At 42.5% G+C, this 22,500-nt stretch overlaps 1 protein-coding gene across 2 annotated transcripts in view; it reads left to right on the top strand.

Annotated features, from left to right (window-relative positions):
* Positions 1-22,500, top strand: part of LOC308331833 (semaphorin-3D) — a 135,826-nt gene that overhangs the window by 80,787 nt on the left and 32,539 nt on the right. For both annotated transcript variants that reach the window (XM_080787348.1, XM_080787349.1), the window contains exons 3-5: positions 16,701-16,855; positions 21,252-21,314; positions 22,253-22,372. In XM_080787348.1, the coding sequence (XP_080643474.1) occupies positions 16,701-16,855; positions 21,252-21,314; positions 22,253-22,372 (338 nt within the window). The remainder of the gene's footprint in view (positions 1-16,700; positions 16,856-21,251; positions 21,315-22,252; positions 22,373-22,500) is intronic.

Below are 22,500 nucleotides of genomic sequence, written 5' to 3'. Positions count from 1 at the left end.
GTCGGACTGAGGAGGGCCTTCTTCTACTTTATTCCTCTGTCCTGGTGTTGTGTGGCTCCTTTCTGTGATGTCTGGACTAGCATTCTCAACACTCAGGTTGCTGTGTGTGTGTCCTGATTTCTACTGTTCTATTTTATCTATTTCTAGGTACTGTCTTTGTTCTTGTTTTATTCCTTTTATTTTATTGCACCTTGTAACAATTGTTTTGAAACCCTAACCCTAAATAAAATTACCTTACCTTACTCGACTGTATACTATAGGGTTCAGACAGAGAGCCTGACGGAGGTAGAGAGGAATGGAGGGGTGAAGGTATAATGCTGGAAGGAAGGAAGGGGGGCAGGGGGAGTCTGTGGATGGGAGAACCGTTCACCACAGAAAGAAAGAAAGAAAGAAAGAAAGAAAGAAAGGGAGGGAGAGGTGGAAAGAAAGACAGACAGATGCATTTTTTATGGAGTAGTGAGAGAAGTGCCTTGGAAATATGACCAAATAGCAAGCTGAGAGGGTTAAGTAAACAGAGATTCACAAAGATAACGATAACGAATCTGCCTGTTGAAGACCTGGCTGGATTGCATCGTCATTAGCGATGCAATCCAGGGCCAGGCAGCTCTTCAACAGGCTCCTTCTCATTTCAGACTTCTGCTATTCTTCAGCACCAAATACTTACCACACTCTCATTCGGTTTTATGAATTTTCTTATTAGTTGTTTGGGGAGGAAAACACAAACACATAGGCCTACCGTATACACACGGTGAAATCTTTCTTAAATTGTACAGCTGTAGTATTTTCATTAACTTGATTTCTGGGATATACCCTATTGTGCTGAATATAAGACTATGTTTTTTTTTCAATTGAAATATCCTAAAAAAAACATTTGACATTCAAAGTTATTTTTCCACAAATGAGTCTTGAAAAATGGGGGTCGCCTTATAATCAGAGTCGTCAATGGTGGACAACAGATAGGACCGCGTAAGCAAACATTGACCCGACAGATCTGCTGAAGGTCATCTTTCATACATCAGGAATGGATGTTCCAAACATGAATGTTTGACGGAGAGGCGAACGCCGCGAGAGAGCACACAGAAGTCTGTCGAGCGCGGATCGCTAAGCTCTAAGCTGAAAAAACACACACATCTCTTGTAAGTTATTGATACTCTGTTTGCTGACACAGATTGCTTGATACCCCGACCTCCTCCCCACACCGAGCAGCAGCTCTAGTCTGCTACTGGATCAGTTCTATGAAAATAAACACACGTCTCCACCACCCCGATCACTGCTCTGTTTAGACTGCGTGAAACATGAGCGCTCCTGCACACTAAACCACTTCAAAACCTTCAATCAGTCAAAACTTTTATTTACGTTGCACTTTTCTTTTTTTTTCAACACCCGAAGACGCAGAGCTTCAGCGGCTTAGCAACACGAGAGCTTCTGAGTTCTGACCAGCGCAGCAGCAGCAGTGGCTGTCGAGGAAATGAGTGTATTGTACTGTGCTAATTAATGTGTGTTCACGGCGCTGACACGTTTCACGTCCACTCAGACTAGACCATAGTTGTTATAGTTTAACATAATAAATATTGCCTGAGATTCATTAACACGCAAGATTTCCGCTCTGTTAGCTTAAAAAATATTTGCGCCGTCCAGGAGGTCGAATAGTTTGGGGTGTAGGACGCATTGTCTCGTAATGGAAAAGTATCAGGTTTTGATCCCCGTTGCATGTGTTCTGTCACAAGGATCTTTGTACAAATGGTAGTCATTTTGTGGTTTGGGGTTTGGATTTGTTCTTGAAAAATAATCTGAGGTTATCTTTTGACTATTATTCTGTATCCCATGGGTCATTGTCATCCTCATCTCCTCATTTTGGATAGCTCTTCATCTAGAATGCCTGCTATATTGTGGAGCTGTATTGTGTTCGGGAATATCAAATACTGAAGATGTTCTGCAAATGGATAATTATATTCACACATTTTTAGTATTATCCAAACCACCTGAAACTTTACATTTTGAACTTTTGTAAGGAAAAAAAAAAAATAATAATAAAGAACTGCATCCCTTCTATTATCTCCTCACATACTGTAGTTACTCTGAATAATGACATCTGCTAAAAATGTCTGTGAAATGTCTATTATATGACTGCTTTTTGACGCCTTTTGTGCCACGTTAAACCCCGCGTTCTGCAAAATAACTAAAACGTTCCCAGTGCCAAATGGGACAAATAATATTGAACATAACACTGAAATGTGCTTCACAGACCATGCCGACAAAGTGTCCTGGCAGGGATGTAAAACAAACACTGGGCCTGCGGAAGAATGACATGGACACCTGATTTACAACAACATACCTTAGGAGATTGGGTTTCAGACCTCGACAGGAGTTATGTGTCAGTAAACCATGAAAGGAGGGTCACCCACTCTAACGTTCATTTGATGTTTGATCACAAAGAGGAACGCAAAACCGGCCTTCATCAGAGCCATGGATGAAAAAGCTTTGCATTCTTTATTTTTCCAAAAACAAATAATGTTTGCACCAGCACAGTGTTATCACTGCAAAATAACAACAACAACATAAAGAAAAACTTTGATGTAATATCCAAATATATAGTTTGAATTTGTGTGCAGTATTTTGCGCAGTTCTTCAAATAGGCACAAACTCCATTGTTTTTGAATAATTAATTCAAGGTAGTGTACAGTAAGTGATTTTCTTTGGTTAAACAGAAACTGAAATTGGGATACCAATCGTATCCAATCAGGATAGACAACGCAGTCAAGATACAGTTTAAACAAGTGGAATTGTTAAGTGATGACACAAAGAAATGAGCAGACACAATTGGAACTGGAACACTAAAAAAGTTAAGCTACTCTCTCCTGATTGGCTGAAATTGTGTCACCTACCTGAAAATGTATTTTCTGTTTATTAAAAAGCTGGAGATAAGATAACACTACAGCAATGATTACTATCAATATATACCGGTAGTCATTTAACCTTTTAACAAAAAACCTTTTGTTTTAACCAAAGAAAATCACTTACAAGACACTACCTTTAAAGGTATATTCAGTGATTTCACTTAATTCAAATATCATTTATTTTTTTGTTTTGTTACTATAGAGTGTGCTGACCATAAGGAGTTCCTCCCTGTCCCGTAGGTTTCGCTTTTGGCTAGGTGACCCAGCCTTCATCCAATCAGGATTGAGTGGGGGCGGGCCTGGATGTGCGTGCTGTTGGCCTGTCGTGTGTCTCCTCACTGTAGTGCGTGCATGTGCACCGGATTTGTTTTGTTTTAAGTGTAAAAAGATGTAATATTTTCCTGTAAGTTTTGCCAAAAACTACTTGGCATAGTTTAACCAAACTGAAAATGAATCATTCCCAGAAAATGGCCCTAAATCGTTTCTAAGAAGTAGCTTATTTCTCATTGTTTCTCATTGTTCACATTCTTCATTGAATTCATCTGTCTTTAACATTGCACGCTGTGCCTTGAAAAAACAACATATAAAACCATATAGCACAGAAAACGTATCACTAAGACCAATAGACCATGCATATAAACATGCCAACATCCTATTGGCGGGGCAGTTTGTTTAATGCTGTGATGGCTGAACAAAAGTCATACTAAAAGAGACCTTTTATGTCAATTCAGTATACCTGAATGATGAAAGAATTAATGGTTTGTACCAACTCACACACCGAATCCGAATTCAAAGAAAAAAGGAATAGGCATCGAAGCACAATGCTTATGCTGCATTCACATGGAATCAGGCAAGCGGTAAACGGAAAAACCTGCTGGACGGCACGGAACGGTAAAAAAGATTAAATATTTTAACATTGATGCCCTCTGCTGTTGCCGTCGCCGGTTCTGGCTGCCGTGCCGTCCTGTTCCGTTTACCGTCCTGCTCCCGTCCACTAAAATGTAGTCCGGTTTGCCGTCTACCGCTTGCCTGATTCCATGTGAATGCAGCATTATCCTCATCCACATTTTGTCAAGTGTCAACACAGATTTGTGGATCGTGGATCAAGCCTAATTTTTCTGAAAATCCACGAGACACAAATGTCGGTCACACTTAAATCTAACATGCATAGTATACGTAATTACCAATTTAGCAACAACAACAACTAATGAATTTGACCCTGACCCTGAGCTTAATCCATCTTGCTCTCCTGTGAAGCTACTGTAGCTGTCGACTCACAGGGCAAAATACCAGCTAAACCATTGCTGGTATGTTGCGCTGTGAGAACTCCAGTGGTCTTGCTAGGCTTAGCGGGGTCATACTCTCTCATACACAACAAGATGGATGGATGAATGAATACGCTTTACTTTGTCTTATTATGCACATTGATCAGAGATACTGAGACTCTCACGCAGCAATCTCTTACTCTGTACCGCTTTCTTCTTTCTTGTATAAACACAGTAGGGTCCGACCATTTACACTTTCACTATATAAACGCACTATTATCTTTCATACTCCATATTTTGGTCTCATAACTGTCTCCCTCTCTCCCGATCTCTCTCACGCACGCACGCACAGCCTCTGTCTATCTGAACTGCTCTCCCAATATTCCAGAACCAAGCTGTTTAAGAGTCTGTCTCAGTAGTGAAGCCGGCAGTGGAAGATGTTAAGACCCTGTTCGTGTTTCTGGGAATTCCACCCTGTAAACGTCTTGCGTGAGGTCCCGTAATCCTCCTTATCTCGCGTGTGTGCGTGTGCTGTATAGGTGTGTGTAAACAGCAGCATTAACTGCGCTATTTCACTCCAACGAGGTGGATTATGCTCAAAGACAGATTTCCCCCCTGCAAATGGACAATAAAGTGTTCTTGTTCATCACGTTCTCGTGTTCCTCCGCCGTCCACACGCCACGCTGTCAGGACGCCTGCTTTGGTTTCCGTCAACCCGCTGCGCTGCTTTCATTCCCCTCCAAACTCAGGCGCAGCACCCCCCCCCCCCCCCCCCCAGTGGGTCATAGTATAAGTTTTAGCATGTGCTAACCGAGGCCATGTGTTTTATCTCGTCTGTTTACGGCCCGGTTTAGGCTGCATGCTGAACCGTTGCCCTTCATGTGTGTCAGTGTGTGTGTGTGTGTGTGACTCACTGCATACGTACTTGTGTACGGATTCAGTATGATGGTGCTAATAACATGTTATCTAGCTAATAAATGTGCACGATGTCTGTTGTGCGTGCGACATGCGTGGGGGCTCGTCTGTAGTTCACGTATTGAGCAAAGCCTACTGTATACAAAAGGTGTCAAATCAGGTCAGGTGGTGATGAGAAGTGCTCATATAAAGTCAATGACAGTAACATAGATGCAAGATAATCCTTAGGCCAACTCCAACTACACTCAGGATGAGCAAAGATAACCGTTGCAAACGCTTAAATGTGTCAGGGGTTCAGGGCATACAAATTTGATTTTAAAACGCAAAGGACTGGTTTCACCAACTGGTTTCAACTAACTAACTCGCTGCGTTGTCCGTTCACCGTGCCATTTGAACATATCCAATTCCCCTCGCTCGGCAGCATGCAGTTCTCAACCAATAAAACTAATGTGGGACATAATGAACCTCCACAACCACCACATTATAACATTTGAGTGTCAGACGTCATCGCTGCACAACGCGCCGTCGCTTGCCACATGTGAGGCCAGTCTGGCTGACACATTATAATAATAATATAATAATCCATCCATCTTCAAACGCTTATCCGTAGCCGGGTCGCGGGTGCAACAGCTCCACCCGGGTGTTCCAGACGTCACTCTCCAGAGCAACATTAGTGACTTACTCCTCCTGGGGGATCGCGAGATGTTCCAAGGCCAGTGAGTCGATGTGTTTCCTCCAACTGCGCCTTGGTCTGCCCCAGGGGTCTCCTCCCAGTGGGACGTGCCCCGAGGACCTCCCTAGGGAGACATCGGTTAATGTCAGTTTTATATACTGATATTGACCGATAACGGCAAATATCGTCCGATACGTATAATAATAATAATAAATTGCACCGATCGGTGCATCCCCACTTATTACTCTTGCGGAACACCCAGGTTCGAATACAAGATAGAAGAGTTCAGCTTGGAGCTATAAAAAAAGCAAAAAAAACATTACATTTTTGGCTGAGGGTGGGTGGATAATTTCTCACTTATTGTTCTACACAGTTACCGTTACGCCATAAGATGTATACTTCAGGATACTGCCTCAGGTCTAGATGGGTTAAACAGAATGTCTACATTACTTAAGTTGTGAGGACTGGTTTTGGCTGCAGGACTGGTGTTGGGTGTGTAGTGAGGTCAGATAGTCTGTTGATGTCCATAACTATTTAATGTTCCAAGCAGGGCCTGGCTGGTGTGGTCTCTGTTGTGAAGCAACCTTTTAGCACTATGATATGATTCACACAGAGACCCAAATGGTGTTTGAAATGTGTTGACCCTTTACTTGCCATTGGCGGGAAATGCACGATTCCTTCGGTCGCAATAATGAAATATAATTAAGATAACAAAACAAAGCTAACAGTCAAGGCCTTTCTGAACAGATCAATAATGTAGAAGGCAAGTCGTTTTATTTGCAGAACATTCTTTTTATTATTATCAAACCAATGCGTTTGAATGCGTCACTTACAGACAATTTAAGCAGCTCCTTTTAAACTGTGTTGTGAGTTATTCCCTCCTCATTACCCGTAATAAAGACATTGGGGAGGCAGTGACTCAGGCCGTAGTACTCAGGCCGGTACTCGGTACTCAGGCCGCTCGGGAAATTGAATGTTCTCTGCAGTGTGAACGTAAAGCACATTGTAAAGCACTTTGAAGAAAGGCGCTCTGTAAATGCACCATTTACATTCAAACTGGTGGTTGTCTTTCCGCATGGCCTGCCTGGGAGAAGGCAGTGTGGAGCTGGCCCGACCTGTTGTTGATGGTGATTGAGAAAGCCATGCGACATGACTCACTCTGTTCACTCTGTTACTGCATGGTTATAACACACACACACACACACACACACACGCACACACATGCACGCGCATGCACACGCACACACATGCACTCTGACACATAGATTGTGCATGTATCATACTGTATATTAAAACGTGCTGGTGGTGTCATAATGCGTTTGGTATTTTGGCGCGCAGGTTTTTATCAGCCACATGTGAGACAGAACAGACTAGCCCATCTGACAGGTAAGGAGTCTTATCTGACGGGGGTATTTCTATCTGGACGATTTAAGAGCACGCAGCTGGCTGGCTCTGTCAGACATGATGTGTCCTGTCACACACATCAGAGATCTGTGCCATCATTATCAATGTCAGATGACATCAGTTATAGTTGCTCAACCGACCCCAGACAGTGGCGGACTGTACTGTACTGAGTCAAATACCCAGGTCAAATATGACTCCATTATGCTCAAACGCATTGTGATGCCTTGTAGTTGTAGATTTTTAACTATTTGCCGCATGAAGAAGTCTACGGTATAAGGTTTTAATAACTGGACTCACACATAACACACACACACGCACCAACATTATTTCAAAAGATTACAACTGAAACAGAGGCCAGAGCACCCGGAAATTATGAATGCATTGAACACGATAAATAAGCAGCTTTTGATGTTCAAAGAAATGACCGGGATTTTGAGGAAATGTTCATACACTTTTCCAGCAGCGATCAGATTGTCAGGATAAAGAGCAGTGAAACCTGCTGCTGTCTTGTTGAGTGTTTGGTGGACGGACAGAGCTGCTTGTTGGGTGGAGGGTGACGGATGTGAGATCTAACACTCCTTCTCCTTCTGAGGCCTGTTACACTAAACAGACACACTCAGTCACAAACTATACACCCAATGCAGTCTGCTGCTACTGGGACTGTGTGTGTGTGTGTGTGTGTGTGTGTGTGTGTGTGTGTGTGTGTGTGTGTGTGTGTGTGTGTGTGTGTGTGTGTGTGTGTGTGTGTGTGTGTGTGTGTGTGTGTGTGTGTGTGTGTGTGTGTGTGTGTGTGTGTGTGTGTGTGTGTGTGTGTGTGTGTGTGTGTGTGTGTGTGTGTGTGTGTGTGGTCAGCTGAAATCATAACTGCATCATACATCTACAGCTTGTAATGTCCCCTTTACATACACGCAGACATGCAGACACAAACAGTCTTGATTAGGCTAAATCACCTCCTTGATTGGAGCTATTCAACTTTAATTACTGGCAGCAATTAGTCACTTACTTACTTAATTACTTTGTGCTGTATGAGCTTGTAGATCTGTTATTTTTGAACAATCTTGAAAATGTGATCTTTGAATAGATGGGGTGTCGGCGGCCAAACACATAATTTTGCGGGTCACTGACATGAAAAGGTTTGAGAACTGTCATAGAGACATACGTTCTTTTTCCAGAATAGTGATTTAGAAGACATTTGCAGAATGGGTCTGAGGTCTTAAAACAGAGTTCTCTTCTGTGTGGAGTATACCGTCTCACTTCTAACTGACCTCTAATCATGCGCATGCATGCACGCACGGTCGCATGCATGCACACACACACGCATGCACACACACATGCGCACGCACACACACTCGCGCACACAAACGCCACAGAATAAATATAAATCAAGAGTAAAGCCAGTGCGATGTCTTGCAATTTCCCAATCATCTAATCCAGATTACCACCACGTACGGACTCAAATAATCAAAGGTAATCAAGATCATGTTCCAGCCCTGCATGATTAACCCATTTAGGACTGAGGCCGATTCTAAAAAAAATATTGATTCTTACTCCTAATAGTTTTCTGAAAAACCTATGTTCCTATCTCAGTGGTGCTCAACCTTTTTCATGTCAAGGACCCCCAGAATTATCTGTATTTGGACGTGGAACACCCCCCCCCCCCCCCCCCCCCCCCCCCAGAAGCAAAAAGTTTTTAGTTGAGAACATATATTCAAAGATTTGCGTCACGTTTTCCAGGTTAAAATGTCTTTGCAGATCTACAAGTGCCGCGCTATGAGCTTGTAGATCTGCTATATTTCAATAGCAAAAGCATAACATAATGCTTATAACACCAAAAGGGGTTCCCGTCCAGATTGGATTAATAGGAGATGGAAGCATTTACCATGTTCCGGCGTCAATGACGTCCAGACTCATAGAACTCCAGCCAAATGTACAACACTTCCTCCTGTCTCCCCCCCCCCCCCCACCCCCCCTCTCTCACCAAAACAGTAATTTAACTAATAGCCAATCGCAGTGCCTTGTTCTGCCCTCTGGACGATGGGAATGGTCTTTTGTCACTTTTAGACAAATACTGTTTCAAGAGGATCTTAAAATGCACTACAGGTTATCACTGGAAACCATTAAAAAAGCTGAACAATAATGTAAAGGAAGTTTTTTAAATGATTTATTTGTCTATTTGTCTCTGGTACTCTGCGTGCTCATATTCACACACCTGGCCCGAAACAGCATTTCCCCTCGGTGATATCATTAAGAAACAGCATTTCCTCTCGGTGATATCATTAAGTGTGAATCTGAACCATAATTGATTGGCGAAAGAGAACAAATTCCTGATGTCGACAGCGAAAGAGATGAATTCACGCAAAGGCCACAATACGTCTGTGGTCTATAGTGTTTGGAAAAGGTCGGAGAGAGTCAGCCCAAAAATATTTTGGGTTTTTTCTGTCCATTTTCAAAAAGCTTTTGTAGCAGCTTCAAATATTGATAAGATCCTATGGCTCCATTTACACTGGCAGCCAAATCTAGTCTCAATCCCTCAGGAAATGAAAAACAAAATAAAAAATACTGCACGTAATCACAGTATCAAGTGATCAAAATATCAAAACGTCCACAATAATATATTCAATAATACTGTGATACAGTATTGTATAACGACAATTTCTACATCATCATGATACTGTAAGTTGATAAATGTCATAACAGGAAAATGTAGCCTAAATATCAAATGTTCAGTCCACCGAAAACGGGTCCATGCTATGATGCTTAAAGGGCATTAAAACGGGTCCATGCTATGATGCTTAAAGGGCATATTTACCTTTATAAAACGGGTCCATGCTATGATGCTTAAAGGGCATTAAAACGGGTCCATGCTATGATGCTTAAAGGGCATATTTACCTTTATAAAACGGGTCCATGCTATGATGCTTAAAGGGCATTAAAACGGGTCCATGCTATGATGCTTAAAGGGCATATTTACCTGAGCGCGGTCCCGTGAATTTGTTGCGCTCGTGCTCGTTACGTGGACACGCCCGCGACTCACCAGACCTGGATTCTGTTTTTACGCTTGCGTTGTTGTGCCCACCTTCAACAGACCTGGAGGAGACCTGTGTTGATCCAGGCAACAACGCCTGCATTCCTCGCTTCACGTTTGCAAGGCCCTTTAAACATAAAACGATGAACCAGGTGTTACGTGTTAAAGAAACAATGGCAGCTATTTTTTTAATTATGCAACAGCATGATATACAGTACTATTCTACAGAGACAGTTATCATGTTTGCTGTTTCATATTGTTGTTTCCTCAGCAAATTCCTCCTTCCTTGGGGAGAGAACTTTAAGATATCGCTTGCATTTGGTTCTCTTTCAACACATATTGTACTCCCTATAAGTACTGAGGGATTGTGGGAGACAGGACCGCATTGAACAGGTCCATAAAAAACGCCATTGTCTCAAACATTTACTACCTCTGGGTCTATGGTAACCATTTTAAATGTATACATCAAAGCTGAAATGTACTGGAAAAAAAGAAAAAGAAAAACTCCTAATATCTATTCCACAAATAGCTGCATACCTCTTATTCTTTATGTACATTTATATATCATTTCTTGTGAGAGATAGACTCTTTGGAATGTTTTCCATGTTCTCCTGTTCTCTCCATTAATAAGGCCACAGTAGATAATATTATCTTGATTTTCACGAGAAAGAAGAAATTGATGCCAGATGCGATACCTGGGTTAATTTATGTTGTAAAGGAACTATATTATGGACCCTGTTGGGTCGAGGCTGCACATACATTAACTTGTGAAGTAACATTTGGTTCCTCTCAGTCTCAGTTGAGTTAAAAGCAAAACACTCAGGATGTTACTGTGTGCTGTCCTGTGTTCACCCATTTCTACATCCTGGCAGTTTTCTGAAAAACCCATGTTTCTATACAGTATGTCAGTGTTCTCAAACATTTTGATGTCAAGGATCCCCCAAGATTATATGTAATTGGCTGCCGACCACCATCTGAAAATATTATGTTGTTCCAGGGACCTCCCAGAAGCAAAGATTTGAGTTAAAAATGTTGGCTCTGAAAGAATATAGAATATATTCAAAGATTTGTGCCACATTTTTCATGATTTTTCAAAAATAACAGACCTACAAGGCTAGCTCATAGTGCGGCACTCGGTGCCTGTCTCTATCAAGATGAAAACACAATTTATTATTTCTTCTCTCAAAGGTGGGAGTATTTGCTATAATTATACTATAATAGTAATATGTATTTGCTCCTTTATGCTCCTTTATCTTATTTTAATTCTATCTATTTTTCCTGTATCTCTTTTTAAAGTGCATTGTTGCACTCAGCTTGTATTTGTTTAAAGCACGTTGAGTGGCCTTGGTGTTGTCGTCGATTATTTTAGAACTCACATCACAGTCTTTAAGAAATAAACAGGGTACAGAGTGGACTGAAACAATGATACATTTTATTACAAGGGTGGTCTTCACCAGCCCAGGGAGGAGCATGTGTCTGCAAGCCTCCCGAACACTTTACATTTCTCTCTCTTATACACAATGAGAGCGAGAATACATTGGAGGAGTGGTCAGTGGTCAGTCAGCATGGTCAGACACGGGGTTTGTAAGAATAGGTCCTCTGACAGACAACCAACGGGTGGATAGTATTCTCATCTTAAAATTTCTACTACAGTGTATGAAAGGTGCTGTAGAAATAACGTTGCCTTGCCATGCCTAAAGGAAGTGGTTCATTTACCTTTACTCATCAACCACTTAAACCTAACTCAATCTGCTCTCGTTTCCTTCTACACACACATGTTATCGACGCAAATAGCAGATCCACAACAACAAAAATCATGCAATTATAAAATAAACTTTGAAAGATGTGAAGAACACATTATTATGTGTGGGCTTGCTTCACTCAAAGGCCCTGTCAGTCTGATTGCTATAGCCAAAGGTTAGGCTGTTCAAAGGTTAACACTGTACTTTCATCGTGTACTTCAGTTCCATTCTGTTCCCAAGACTCAGTTCCCACAATTTCTGAAGGCACAGACCTCTCGTATACATCACCAGGCCTTCAAAGTGTGTAGTGTGTGTGTGTGTGTGTGTGTGTGTGTGTGTGTGTGTGTGTGTGTGTGTGTGTGTGTGTGTGTGTGTGTGTGTGTGTGTGTGTGTGTGTGTGTGTGTGTGTGTGTGTGTGTGTGTGTGTGTGTGTGTGTGTGTGTGTGTGTGTGTGTGTGTGTGCGCGCGTGTGCGTGTGTGTATGTGTGTGCGTCTAGATGGTCAGAATGACTGATTATCTGTGAAGATCCTAAAAATTCACCATGAAGTGTTCTGGCAGGCAGCGTCAGATCTTATTTCACATGAAAAAGAACTGATAACCATAACCCAACATGAACACTTCTCTGAGTGTGTGTGTGCGTGCATGCGTGCGTGCGTGCGTGCGTGCGTGCGTTACACTGATTGTATCCAGACACAGTGTTTCATGTATGTAAAACATAGCTAACAGGAACACCAGGTCTGTCAGTGTGTGTACTGTACTACACAAAGGTGCAGGTGACCATATTCTGGAATCCCAAAAAGAGGACGCATGCGCTTGTGTCGCTCACGTGCGCAGTGGAGCGGGGCTCCGCGGGTGAAACTTTGCCAAAGATATAGGCTACTCAAAGTTGCTTTATAAATGCTTAGCCAGGTCGTACAAAGTACTACTCAATTCAATTTAGCAGAAGAGGTCTCAGCTGTTATGGGCTCGCAGGTTGTTGGAATCTTTATTTGCCACAGAGACATACTGTACTCACTCTGCTTCCCATCTGTCACAACCAGGACGAAAACACGGGTACTCTTCTTCCCTGCATATTATCTGTAAAATTGCATTTGCGTTCCGGCATTTTTCTCGCTCTCATGGGCAGTGCGTGCCATTGGCTCGCCTGACACTGCACGTCTGCAGTGCACTCTTTGTTTTGATCTGGGAGCGCACCGCGGCTGACGGCATGAGCCGCTGTTTTATAATCAATGAATATCCGGGGTGGAACTGTGGTGCGTTTTTACCAAATGAACCATGAATGAGCATTATCAATACAATGCTGGTCTGTCACACAGATATAACAGTACACACTACCCAAACTCCAAACCCTGGACATTTAAAGGATTTTTTAAACCCCCCCGGACAGGCAGAGTGGTTTCTTTGTCATAATCATCATAATAATATGAGCAAACTGCTTCTATAATCAGCAATCTCAGCGTTGTGCAACTTGTGCATGAGTTCTTGCATTTGATAAACTGGACTGCTGAATTACAAGTTGCACGTAATTACAATATCAAGTGAGAAATCATTGAAATGTCCAGGATGTTGACACAGATCATATCTATGATACAGCAAGTACTGTATGACATATTATGGCACATTCTTTTAAACCGGCTTCGTGAAAATGCTCAGTATCTGATCATCATAAGTTGATACTGTAAATGTCATAACTGGAAAATGTAAATAGAAATGTTCAGTGAACAGGGTCCATACTATGATGTTTAAAACATGCACATTTAAAAATTCCCCAGTTCCTTGTAGAATGGCTATTTATTTTTCACATAATGAACAATGTTATGAAAAAGTATTTTTAAAATGTTTTCCTTTAATAATATATACACAAAAAGATTTGTGTAGTAACTTACTTAAGAAGACCTTAGTGGTCAAAACGTTCTCAGACTGAAGTTTCCCGGGTACAGACAGACAGACAGACAGACAGACAGACAGACAGACGGACGGACGGGATCACACAGACAGACATGCTGTGATTTCTCCATGCAGGAAAGAGAGGGATACACTTGGATCTGTTATTTTTGCTTGGTTGAGGTCGGCATTCACAGCACGGGGTGCTTCGACTTCTTCCGTGCCCAAACATCGCGCTGTATATCTAACCTTTAACCCCGTGAAGCCCAGGCCAATAAAGCAGAATCCTCGTCCTGTGGAGAGACACTCGCCACAAACACGCAGGCCCGGATGTGGACTGTGGTGTTACCCCGAGGTCGCTGACCTCACTGGAAAGTGCTCCCACTTTACACCTAAAAAGAAAGTTGAAATGTGATATGGCTAAACACCAGTCTCACCATGTACACACACATGATACCTTAGATAAATATGGGCCTATATACAAATGCTACAGTACATTACCCCTTACTTTGATGCTCAAATTTGAATGCTGCTTGTACGGTAGATCTGTCCACCCAGGATAGGGAAGCCATGGGTTCAAGTGGTTAATTTCCTGTTCTCGTTGGGTATCATTATTTACAGTGTATAGACAGGCTTGTTACCCAAACAGAGAGACATGGAAGCTTGCCGAGGAATCACGGGCCATAGGCAGCAGTGCTGTAGCATGGGCTGGAGAAGTTTAAGGTTAATTTCCTCTGTTTATTTAAGACAGCATTTGACAACAGGGACCCTTCAATCTTCTCTGCCATGGACCCTCTAGGAGTTTCAGGCCACTGAGGCCAGGTAGTTGATTTACTCTGCTCTTTTCAGAATGACAGATGTACAGGGTAGTTCGCTGACACTGGTAGCTATAGAAAGGGAGCTGAAGGCAAGTGGAACAGATAGCCTATTTTGTGGCTAATTTGCTCCACGTCTGCTGGTCAGCATTTTACAATAGACGCTTCAACTTTTTCCTCCATTGTTTTCATCCCAGGCGGAGTAGCCAGGTGCAGGCATGGTATTAATAGTGTACTGAACCTCTTCAGACCATGAGAGTGACCCCCCCTCTTGTTAAGCTCAGAGGCCCACCTGAACAAGCATGTAGCCTGGGACTGTAAGTCAGAGATAATGATCAGCAAGGCTGTCGTTATTGAGCGATAAACACAGACCCGACACAAAGCAGAGAGGGGGTCTTGAATCACCGTGAACGGGTTTATTTCTCAATAATGACTACCTGGCAGTTCCTTTTATCCAGCTTATTACATGGTTACATAATAAAGAAGTCAGAACAGTTATTATATTGATCTTCAGATTAGATTCTATATAGCTGCCACAGGGTGTTGTTGATGCAACAAAATTAAAGCAACAAGATGCCATGGTTGACCAGTTAGAATAGAATAGACCAACCAAGCTATGTAACAGTTTGTGATTAGCTACAGCATAACCTGCTCTTTACTTGTTTTGAGCTTGACAGTACAGTACAGTACAGTACAGTACAGTACAGTACAGTACAGTACAGTACAGTACAGTACAGTACAGTACAGTACAGTACAGTACAGTACAGTACAGTAGCTCCCTGGTCACAGCTGAAGTTTTGTAACTCAAAATAGGATGAATTGAGGGCGCCCGCTGGCCAAGTGGTCCAGGCGCATGCCTGGACCATTCCTGTCTATCTTCACTTGATACTATCAATAAAGGCAGAGAAGCCAAAAGAAAATCTTTAAAAAAAAGAAAAATAGATGAATTGATAGACTAGAAATCTTGCCAGCAACCGAGCATTCCAGGCAGACAACGAACAATTTATAATTTCACGTTTTTTTCTTCCTAGTATTTCTTCTTACCATCGGTTTGGAATGGAATGAATAATCAAACAGCCCATTGGCTCCCCTGGTTTCAGGCCATTATTTACAGTGTGTATGGGCCAGATAGACAGGCTTACAGGCAAGACAGATGGAGTAAAATAATGGCTGGCATGCCGGCCTGCTGGCGGGGAGTAGAGTTTCAAGGTTAATTTGCTGTGTTTGTTCAGGTCATTTTCTGCCTGCTTTAGAACAGCCTCCCTAGGGAGAGGAGAGGCCTGTGGGTCTACTGGGATCTTCTCTGAATGAGTGCAAGGCAAATAATAGCACATGTGTGTGTGGGTCCACTTCCAAGTCTCCAACTCCCTGTTTTCATTCAACTCAACTCCAACTCTTCTTAGTGTAATGCGCGGCCAATGCACGGCCATAGCTAAATGGGTAGAGAGCCTGCCTGGGAAGCGGAAGGTCCCAGATTTGGATGCAGCATGTCTGCATATCAATGGTGGTGGTCCATTGTGTCGATACCTACTCTACGGTGACTGAAGTAGTCTAAAGAGTTGGATAGCAGTGGCTGATGATGGATTCATCATCCATCCATCCATCTTCAACCGCTTATCCTTATTTAACTAATTAAATTACAGAGGTGGCGTTTGCAAGGTAAATGCATAATTATGACAACATTACGAACGTTTCTCCATTATGCAAGTATAAATATAATACAATATACAGAATGTTGTGGGTTAATAAATAGGCCTACATTAAAGAGGTTATTTCAATTAGTGATCACTCGCGGGCGCGTGCATGTGCGTGTGACACAGCCCACACTAGTTAAAAAATCCACAGCACATCCCCGGCCCTGACAATGTGTCCCTGAGCAAAACACTTAACCCCTAACTGCCCCCCAGCACTCAGCACTCAGCCTGCTGAAGCTGAAACCTGAAGTTCTCTTGTGAGATGAAATAGGGTCAAGTATGAACTTAAAAGGCTTACTACTTATCTGCCCATTACTGAAGTAAATGCGATCTTCTCTAACTCCATCGTCTGTCTGTCTGTCTGTCTGTCCGTCCCTCTCCTCAGAGTTGAAAAACAGTTCTGCCATCTTCTGGGAGGGCGGAGTCTCTGGGGGCTACCAGGCCCTGCTATTGGACGAGGATCGGGGCTGGCTGTTGGTGGGAGGGAAGGATCACATCTACCTGTTGCGGTCTGACAGCTTGGACCTGCCCACGCGCAGGGTAAGACGTGAGAATACACTCACTATAGAATATCATACAACGACTAGGGATGTCCCCATCACATTGTTTTGCTCCCGGTTCGATTCTGATAATTTGAAAATGACGTGATCGGCCCCGATTTCCGATCACGTTATGGGATTGGGACAACTCTAACAACAACCACAACCAAAAGGTAAATTATCTACAGTACAGTAGGTAAATTGATGTCATATGGACCACGGAATGGTGTAGCTATAATTACTATTACTAGAATTTCGCCCGCCTTCGGCGGGCTCATCCCAGTGTCGTTGCAGCGCAATATGGGAAGAAGGAAATTGCAGGAGTTGACAGACTCCACTTCATGTTTCAGCTGTGTTTTTAAACTCAGTAGTGTGCCCTGCACACAGCGCACACTCGCAATTGCAGCTGGAGGGCGACGCGACACACACACACGCCCACACACACACACACACACACACACACACACACACACACACACACACACACAGAGCGATGTGTGGATAAATCAGAGATTTGGGAAATGTGTTCTGAATGGGCCTGAATATATGTGTGTAGTGTCCTTTTGTGCACTTAAACCTCTCCAGCTGATCCAAAATGCCGCAGCTCGCTTGGTCTTCAACCAGCCAAAATTCTCACATGTCTCCCCCCTGCTCCGTTCCCTCCACTGGCTCCCGGTCGCTGCCCGCACAGAATACAAAACTCTGATGCTGGCATTCAAAGCAACCAAAGGTATGGCTCCCCCATATCTTGCAAGTATGATCGAACCCTACAAACCCTCCCGCTCACTCAGATCAGCCAACGCAGGGAAGCTGGAAGTACCCTCACTAAAAACGCCGGGACAACACTCCACACGTCCCAAACTCTTCTCCCTTCTGGCTCCAAAACTGTGGAATGCACTTCCCATTGCAGTCAGAACTGCAGCATCACTCCCAATCTTCCGCCGTAGTCTGAAAACCCACCTTTTCAGACTCCATCATGGCCCATAGCACTTACCCCACCCCCTTAGATAGCAATTCTGTAGACTTAGATAGCATTTGATACAGTCTTATAGCATGTTATGTAGACAGCATAAGTGCATTGTATGTGCTATTGTCATAGCACGTCATAGTACATATGTATAGCATAGTAGTATAGATGTATAGCTTATATGTATAGTTTCATTATAGATATTCCACTGTTACTTTCTTAGCTTACGCATGTTTCATGATAAATGTTTTTATGTGATGTATACCCATGCTTTTTTGTTCTTGCTTAATGTAAGTCGCTCTGGATTAAGAGCGTCTGCTAAATGCCTAAATTGTAAATTGTAAATTGTAGGCTGCAACAATGATTTCATAAAGTGTAGTTTAGTTTTGAACAGGCAACTAATGTAGTGATAGATTAATTGAATGGGCCTGAATAGATAGATAGATAGATTTCTTTATTTTTGTGTCATGCACCAAAGGCGCCCAGCCCACATGGGCTAATTGGGCTTACAGGACACACCATATCATTGCATTGAATATTGCATTGTGTACAATAAACAGATATGTTTTGTTGATATTCCCTTTTTTGTTTTTACACAAACAAAACATTCTGCCTTATTTCCCACGCCCTGCATAAAAAGTCTGCCAAAGCGCACACTCGCAATTGCAGCTGGAGGGCGACGCGACACACACACACACACACACACACACACACACACACACAGAGAGCGATGTGTGGATAAATGACTGAGATTTGGGAAATGCGCACGCAAGCACAGAATGCACGGCGTGACAGGATTATATAGGTCACCCGTTTTGGTGTGACACACACGGCTTCCACATTTAGCTTCATACTGGTTGAAAGTGTCCTTCCAAAAATTTTTTTTTTGCTCGAAATTCTTATTCACAATGACATTGAGTTGTGGTGTTGTTTTTAGGGTAATTGTTGCATAAGCGCTATTTCGCACTGGAGTCCCGTGAGGCGGGCCATCTCACTCCCCTCCCCTGTGTCTGAAGCAGCTAGCATGGAAGCTATATGGAACCTTTCCCTCCGAGTGCACACAACCATGCCGTTGTCCACGCGTCCATCCGATAGCTTTTAATGTAAATGTCCCATCCACTGAGCAAAAGCGATATAAGCGCCTTATTCATTAATTCGATTCATTTGGGTGTGGGGCTGTGCAGTGCTGTGGGCTTTAAATTGTGACGGAGGCGAGCTGCTGCTGCTGTTCGACTTCGAGTCGCTGTCTATGGAGCAGTATAGAGTAGGCGTGGCGCAGCATTAGAAGGGCGCAGCAAATACGACATTGAGGGGTAGAAACCATCCCGGTCGCGTGGTTGATCTAACGCGTGTGTCACTGTGAAGGACTGGCCCCATTAAGTGAACGTAGTTGGCGTAGTAGACGCCAACATGACGATTCTGACGTAGGCTGTAGAGGTTGAGCAAGAATAGCGTGTTTGAGAAAAGTAATATTTAAACAGTAAATAAGACATTTTTGGCGAATGCAATGTAGTCTATATGTTTTCTGGGAGTGTGGCGAATTTATTTAGCATATAGAGATGTCTGGTAAAAGTGTGGTTTGGTCGGAGAAAGCTGTTGGATAAACGGCCATGTGCTTATGTACCCCTGTCTATTAGGGTAGCAGGATGGGCCTGAATAGATAGATAGATAGATTTCTTTATTTTTGTGTCATGCACCAAAGGCGCCCAGCCCACATGGGCTTACAGGACACACCATATCATTGCATTCAATATTGCATTGTGTACAATAAACAGATATGTTTTGTTGATATTCCCTTTTTTTTTTACACAAACAAAAGATTCTGCCTTATTTCCCAGGCCCTGCATAAAAAGTCTAAACTCAGTAGTGTGCCCTGCACATGTAGTAACGGATGGGTTATAAATTATTATAATACTGTACTGCACTCCTTAGTATTGCACTGTACTGTAATGTTGTCCTCTGTACTGTACTTTACTGTACGTCTTTACTGTACTGTACTGTACTGTTGTTAGTGTTGTTATTGTTGTTTTTCTTATAATGATTATTATTATTATTGTTATTATTATTACATGCATTATTGTTCTGATGTGAGCTTGTTTGTAAATGAGTGAGTTTACAAAGAAGTTTATTGTTATTATTATTATTATTATGATTATTATTATTAGTATTGTTATTGTGATTATTACATGGATTATTGTTGTGATGTGAGCTTGTGGCTGACTGACTATCTAGAAAATGAAAACATGGCACTTCATTTAAAATAGGTTACAGACCCCTGTTATATGCGCTTGTTTTGGGATTATTTTTATAGACCTATTTACTTGTTTCTATGAGACATGGCAACAGCAGCGAAAGGCATCCACGTCTTTCTCTTGTGAAATGCTGAGATTAGAAACGACCATAATTATTTCATTTCTCAACCTTAAAAAATAAATAAAGACATCTCCATAATCCTTGGGAAGTGTGTGTAGCAAAAGTAGTCGGCATTGTCATGGTTGAAAGTATTCATGCAACACTGACGCTGTAAGCTGTGTGATGCTAACGCGCTAACACCGTTAGCATGGTCTGTGTTGGTGAAAGGGAAAAGGATAGATATGAAACTACTGGCCAAAATAAATGTCATAAAAAGCACAACACCTAAAATCGGAATGTGATGGTGACCTATTGAGCACAAACAGACAATCATGATTTGCTTGCTGGACCTATAATTAATGTATGTGCATTACATTTCCACCTCGCACATATAAATCAAGCCACAGTGCAGTCAGAGAGTAGTTCACAGGTCACACACAGGAGCAGTGAAAGGGGGAGGGGACTTGGGATGGCAGTGTAGAGTAGGCACGACATTGAGAGGTAGAAACCATCCCGGTCGCGTGGTTGATGTAACGCGTGTGTCACTGTGAAGGACTGGCCCCATTAAGTGAACGTAGTTGGCGTAGTAGACGCCAACATGACGATTCTGACGTAGGCTGTTGAGGTTGAGCAAGAATAGCGTGTTTCAGAAAAGTAATATTTAAACAGTAAAGAAGACATTTTTGGCGAATGCAATGTAGTCTATGTCTTTTGTGGGAGTGTGCAGGTTTTATTTTGCATAGAGAGATGTGTGGTGGAAGTGTGGCTTGGTCGGAGATAGAGCACGAATGAACGGCCAGGTGCTCATGTACCCCTGTCTATTAGGGTAGCAGGATAATGTGGCTCCAATAATCCAACATGCATCATACATAAAAATGTCAGGGACGACAAGACGAGATTAATCCAATTATGCACTGATTGCCAAGGACGATAAGACGATTTCTTTGGGGAAAAAAAACATGTATTTTCTACATTTTCTTTCTTTTATTTCTAATGGGCTAAAGCCAAAACTGGTGACCACCAGGTGGCGCTGAAAGAGTTTAAAATGTATGTGTTCTCTCCGGTCTCCCATCATCAGATATACTGGCCCGCTGATCAAGAACACGTAGAGCACTGCAAACAAGCAGGGAAAAGTCCTGAGGTAATACCGTGTTTCTTTTTACACTATACACAATGAAGACATATGTTCAATTACCTCTGAAAAACCACGAGCCAGAGATAGGCTACGCAAAGTTGCTTTATGCTTTGCCAGGTCGTACAAAGTACTTTACTTGGTCTCACCCCGCAGTGCACAGCTGTCTTGTGTTGTGTAGTTTCGATACGGGCTCGCAGTTTTGTTGAAACCTTTATTTGCGGAGACATACAGTACGTTCCAGCTTTGCAGACAGTGCAACCTGCTTCCCATTATTTTGTCACGACCAGGACGAAAATGCGGGTATACTTTTTCTGCATTTTATCTGTAAAATTGCATTTGCGTTTCGGCATTCTCCTCACTCTCACAGACAGTGCATGGGCTCGCCTCACTGTCACGGCTGACAGCATTTTATAATGAATTAATATTCAGGGTAGAACGTACTCAAGCCTTTCAGAGTTTCCAAATGAACCATGAATGAACCGTGAACGTGCATTGTCAATACAATGCTGGTCTGTCAGTGGTACACAGATATACAGATTTACAGTACACGCTACCCAAACTCAAAACCCTGGACGTTTGAAGGATTTTAGAAAAAAAATAAACCTGGACAGTCCAGACAGCCGCGCAAAAGACCAGGCAAAAGAGGACGTATGGTCTCCTAAAATAATTCAGAGTTTACCATAGTTCAAACAGCATGCAAAGACACATACAAAAAGAGCATCCATGAGTTTGATCTGACTCTGGGTAAAAATGACCCAACCCTTTCCCCCAACAAACAAAATAAATTGCATTAAAAAAAACGAAAAGCAAGGAATTATTAATAGGATTATTAGACACATCAAACCTTTACCTTCAATAAAGATCAACACATTAGAAAATAATGTTGGATTAAATTAAATTAAAACTGCACAGAATTGAGCTGCATGGATTGTTATTTCTTCCAGGCGGACTGTGCCAACTTTGTGCGACTGTTGCAACCTTTCAATAAAACCCACGTGTATGTGTGTGGTACTGGAGCCTACCATCCCCAATGTACATACCTCCATGTGGGACACAGTACTGAGGTAAGACATTCATTCATTCAGCCATTCATTAATTCAGTCAGTCATTCATTCATTCATGCATTCAGTCAGTCAGTCAGTCAGGCAGGCAGGCAGGCAGGCAGTCAGTCAGTCAGTCAGGCAGTCAGTCA

This window comes from Protomyctophum bolini, assembly GCF_963924005.1.
Source record: "Protomyctophum bolini genome assembly, chromosome: 2".
NCBI lineage: Eukaryota > Metazoa > Chordata > Actinopteri > Myctophiformes > Myctophidae > Protomyctophum > Protomyctophum bolini.
The sequence above is the reverse complement of the archived record's forward strand: the minus strand, read 5'-3'. Positions and strand labels throughout refer to the sequence as shown.